This window comes from Stegastes partitus, unplaced genomic scaffold (assembly GCF_000690725.1).
Source record: "Stegastes partitus isolate 25-593 unplaced genomic scaffold, Stegastes_partitus-1.0.2 Scaffold948, whole genome shotgun sequence".
Taxonomy (NCBI): Eukaryota; Metazoa; Chordata; class Actinopteri; family Pomacentridae; genus Stegastes; species Stegastes partitus.
In genome coordinates, this window is record NW_007578679.1 from 257,259 (window position 1) to 262,184 (window position 4,926).

Here is a 4,926-nt window from a genome sequence, read left to right on the forward strand (position 1 = left end):
AGAGAACAGACAAAATAACTAAATATTCTTTGTTGCAGATGATGATGATAAAAACTAAATTACAACAATATTAGATATAATAATCTACACTGGTGATGTTAAACCACAAAGCTTTGGTACAGGAAAGGTAAGGGATTAAATCTTTTTTTAGGCTTGGAAAATTAAAATGACTTCTTGTGCTGATTAGTGTACATAGACTGTAAATACATTAAAATATGTATTTAAATACATTAAAATATGTGTTTCATGTTCCAGAGCGGCAGGCGGCGCTGTTGCAAACAACATGTTTATAGTGTCACGAAGAAGAAGAAGAGGGCTAACAGCTGCTACAGCCGTCCATGCTACATAATGCTAACAAGTGAAGCTGGGAGGGCTGTGTTTGGGAAGGCGGTGTCTTGAGTTACTGTTGACAAAGCATCTGGACAAGGTAACTAGATGGAAACAGCGCAGTCTGAGTTGACAAGGTCGGTGGAAGTGCGTTTCCTGTGAGTAACAGTCAGGTGTTCAGCCCACGGTGTGACAGAAACTTTAGCTGAAGTGAGGCAGGTCGCTGACTTGTTGTCTGTCATGGAGCCCAGAGTTGGTGAACACATGCCGAACGTCAGAGCTAAAGCTAACCTGCTAGCATTAGCCACTGTTAGCATGCTAGCGCAAGTTAGTGCTGCCTTCAAGTGCTCCGAGTGAGCTCCGACAACAGGGCTTCTAAACGCCGGCTTGACAGGTCAGTTTTATTTATTTAGCCTTATATCACAAATTCAAATCAAGCTAGGCAACCTTTAACAACAAACCCCGTCGTTAAACTCTCCAAATTATACCGATAAAAATAACTGTCAGATTAAATACATTCATAAGTATGAAATTCGAGTCGTTGCTGGCTGAACACCAGAGCAGCTGCACATACAGATTAGTTTGCTGCCAAGTATATAGAATAACAATAATATATATACTTTCTATGTAATAAATTGTACTTAAGGTTTAGATTCAAGGGTAAATTTTTTACTTTATAGATATCATAATGAAACTTATCTACTTTGTTAGTTAAGGGAAAAGGTTTGTTTTCGTATACTTAATAAATACTTAAAATATAAGTTAATATAACTTTGCATTTTTTATAAATCTGCAAATGAGCTATTTTAAATCCAGATTTGGTAAAAATGTGCATTAATTCGTAGAACACAAATCTGAACATTAAATAAAGCCAGCTTGTTTTTTTTTTTGTTTCAGTTTGTTGACATATTTGTGTCAAAGTTTTTTATTTTTATTTATTTATTACAAAAGAGAGTTTGTTTATGTCTTTATATCACTCCATGGATGAGAAATTACTGCCAGAATTTTTTTTTAAGAATAAAATGTTCAAAAAATCAGGCTATGAGTGTATATGTGAACAAACTCCTCTATATGAAACCTTCCAGATTTGGACAGGAATAGAAAGTTTGGTGCGTGTAAATGTTAAGTGATGATTTTGATTTCTGGCTGATTTCCTTGATTTCTTCCAAACCAAAATCCAAATTGTTTTTCCTGTCATTATTCAATGTGTAATGAAATTGCAGTGAGTGAGTTTTCTCCTTACATACAAATGACAGACTGAACATAAATATAAATAAAAACAAGAAAAATGTGTACCAGTTGGATAAATATAAATATATATATAAAAAAATTGCATGAACAGTATATGCACAGAAATGTAATTAGGTAGTGCAGTTATAAAGTGATATTAGTGACATTTATTGTGCAAAATTGCAGGTGATGTGGTTGAGTAATGGGTTTAGATGATTATTTATGGGTAAAAACTAATAGATCGAACAATGAAATATCCCCAGTTGGCTTCTTACATTATTTTTTTGCAATTCATTTTTTAAAAATATTTTAAAAGTATAAGATAAGATATTACCTTGTTAAACATGCTCTCACTTGTGCATCGGACAAAATATACAGTCGTGACTCGATAATCTGACCCTTAACAACCTGAAAACCTTGCTATCTGACAGGTTTTTAGGAAAAACAAACGGAACCCATTAAAAACAGCCTTAACATACCGACAGCCTTGGATTCTGACTCCAACATGACATTTTATGTCACAAATAAGGATGACAGCGTATTATCTGACTGAACAATCCGACAGATTGGCTACGTTCACACTGCAGGACTTAATGTTCAATTTGGATTTTTTTGTGAAATCTGATTTTTTTGCGAGTTCGTTCACATTTCCATTTAAATGCGACTTGTATGTGATCTGCTGTGTGAACTTCATATGACCCAAAAGTGTCCCACACAAAACAACGTCACATGCAGCGAGTGTGCTCAGTGTTTGCAGAAGTATGCAGATTATCGAGTCTCATCTGTAGTAAAAAAAAAAAATCATTCAACGTGTATATTTTACATTCACATTTTTTGTTGAAATGAGTTATTTTAGAAGACATGTCCCAACTTGTTTTCTGTGTCTATCTTTTGTGCGAGTAAGTACAACTGTTAAAGGTATTATTCTGTGATAGTTTTGCAAATATTACTTGTATCCTTGCTTTAATGTTGACACTGGGGCATTCACAGGTTGATGTTTCATAATGTGGAGAGGGGAGCATAGCCCGCGGGCTTTCCAGGCCCCCGTGGACGTTCACGCCAGCGCTGATGGCCAGGTGTACATGTTCAAGAGGAGGCCGAATGAGTATTCTGTATCCTCAGACGATGAGGAGCTCAGCGTCATGGAGATGAGGCCGCGAGCGTCGCAAGATCAGACGCAGGACCGGCTGAGGAATGTCCAGCTGCTGGAGCGGGAGGTGGTGGATGGCGATAATCTCAACAAGCTTGCACTGCAATATGGCTGCAAGGTACAGACTTCTCATAGCTACTAAAGAGTTTATTTATTCACTAAGCGCTGACATGACATGACATTCATTCCTATTTGTGTCAACAGGTGGCGGATATAAAGCGGGTGAACAACCTCATGCAAGAACAAGATCTGTTTGCACTGAAATCTATTAAAATACCGGTTCAGAAGCACAGCTTTTTATCAGAGACTTTGTCAGACGTGAGTGAACCTCAAGAAGAAATGCCACACTCATCTCCAACACCAGTGAAACCTCTGGACAGGGCCAGAGTCCAGCCACATCTACAGGAGGTCACAGACTTTCTGATGGAGGTGGATAACGATATTGACAAATTGATTCAGACCACGGCTGATCAAGACGAGGATTCTCTGGATGACTCTGAGAAACCACGAAGGTTCGGTTTCAGAGGAAAGCGCCCGACAGGTCACGGTGCAGACTGGGGAATCCAGTGGTGGAACGCTGTCGTTGCAATGCTCCTCATTGGTATTGTCCTGCCATTATTTTATGTGATTTACTTCAAAACAAAAGATAACGGAGCGGTTTTACCCACAGATGCTGCTTTTCAGTCATCTAGCTCCTCCTCCAATGCTTCAGGGACAAACCACGGTACAGGAAGAAGTGAGAGTTTTCAGAAACCAGGATAGTTTGACTCTCATGAAAACCAGAATCGTCTTTTAAGACTTTGTGATCCTGGAAGTAGATGACAATCAGTATTTGTAACTCAGTGCAATAACGCGCCACGTGTCTAACCATTGACCTTTTATTGTGCCATAACTGTGATTGTTGAGGCAGATCGGTCAGGAACTGTCTTTAAGGTAATGTGAAGTAGTTTTTATCTCAGTTCAGGACATCAACTCATAATTGTAATATACAGATCCTGTTATATTACTACGACTCCTTTTGGAGACTGTTCCCTATGTGCCTTCACTGTATTTGAGGTCTAGTTTTAGCTTTACCCTCCTCACCTCAACAGAAAGTGTATTTATCTGGAGAGAAACATCTACACTGTGGTCTTGTTTTGTATCACAAGCTGCCTTTGCGTCAGGATTGTCATATCCGTAGCAACATATTTTCGAACTTTTCCCCAAAACCGATAAAAAAAGAGATGCATTGTGTTCCTTTTTACCAAAACCGTGTGAGGTTAAACTGTATTACTTGTGTGCTTTTCGCTGTATCCTACCATTTGTGTCGGTTTGGTTGTTGTTTAGTTGCTGCACAGCTTTCTGGGACAAACGTTGCCAAACGTGTGAATGTGTTTACAGTTAATAATGTGGTGCAATATACTTTATCTTGGTACGTTGCATGTGCTCATTTAACATCTTCAGCGCTGTCTTTATAATACAAGATGATGTATTTTAATGTGGCATTTTACTAATTTATAAACTCCCTGACTATGTGCCTGATTAAGTGCCTTAAACCTGAAGTGACATTATATTGCAAAGGTGGTGAATTTGGGTGACTTGTGCACTTTTCAATCTTGGAAATAATGTTTTCATTTTTGTGAAACCGGAAAAAAAAAAAGTGTTTTGTCTACTTGTTTTCTAAATTCTAAGTTAAACTTTGAGTCTTTCTGTTCAGCATGTTGTAAGTTGAAAACAAACTTTAACGCATGAATGTCTCTATAAAGTTTTCTCTGACATGTTGACGCGTCTTGTTTTAGGACTGATGTTTTCCCTCAAAATGTTATAAGATCAAAAATTCACAAATGTACAGAAATACACAATCCACTGCTTTGTATTGACAGCAAACAGTCAACAAAATACTCTCTAATTAATTCTAGATCATTGTGTGTATTTTAGAAATTGTTTTATGTGCTGCAGTACCTGAACGCACCAAAAGATGGCAGCAGCTTTACAAATGTAGCAGAGGAGGTCAGACAGTCTCATTTCTGAACAGCTGATGGAAGATTATATGATATGAAATTTGACGTGAATTATTTAATTACTTTACATTGTAATTACTTCTGCTGTAAGTAATTAGCCTGCAGCCATGTACAAGGTTTACAAAATAGACCAATTCGAGACGAGCAGGGCTTTCTTCTCCAAGCAGTAAAATGTGAAGGTGTTCTATCAGCTCATTTCCTAACGTTAGCACAGGGGTG

General features: G+C 37.7%; 1 protein-coding gene across 2 annotated transcripts; it reads left to right on the top strand.

Moving 5' to 3' along the window:
* Window positions 1-374: 374 nt before the first annotated feature.
* On the top strand, window positions 375-4,470 carry lysmd4 (LysM, putative peptidoglycan-binding, domain containing 4). 2 transcript variants are annotated; one of them, XM_008294217.1, is made up of 3 exons: window positions 375-427; window positions 2,548-2,825; window positions 2,912-4,470. In XM_008294217.1, the coding sequence occupies exons 2-3, from the start codon at window positions 2,562-2,564 to the stop codon at window positions 3,467-3,469; spliced, it is 822 nt and encodes a 273-aa protein (XP_008292439.1). In that variant the 5' UTR covers window positions 375-427; window positions 2,548-2,561; the 3' UTR covers window positions 3,470-4,470. The 2 variants fall into 2 exon arrangements, with proteins under 2 accessions (XP_008292439.1, XP_008292438.1); XM_008294216.1 differs by lacking the exon at window positions 375-427 and adding an exon at window positions 504-721.
* The last annotated feature ends 456 nt before the right edge of the window (window positions 4,471-4,926 follow it).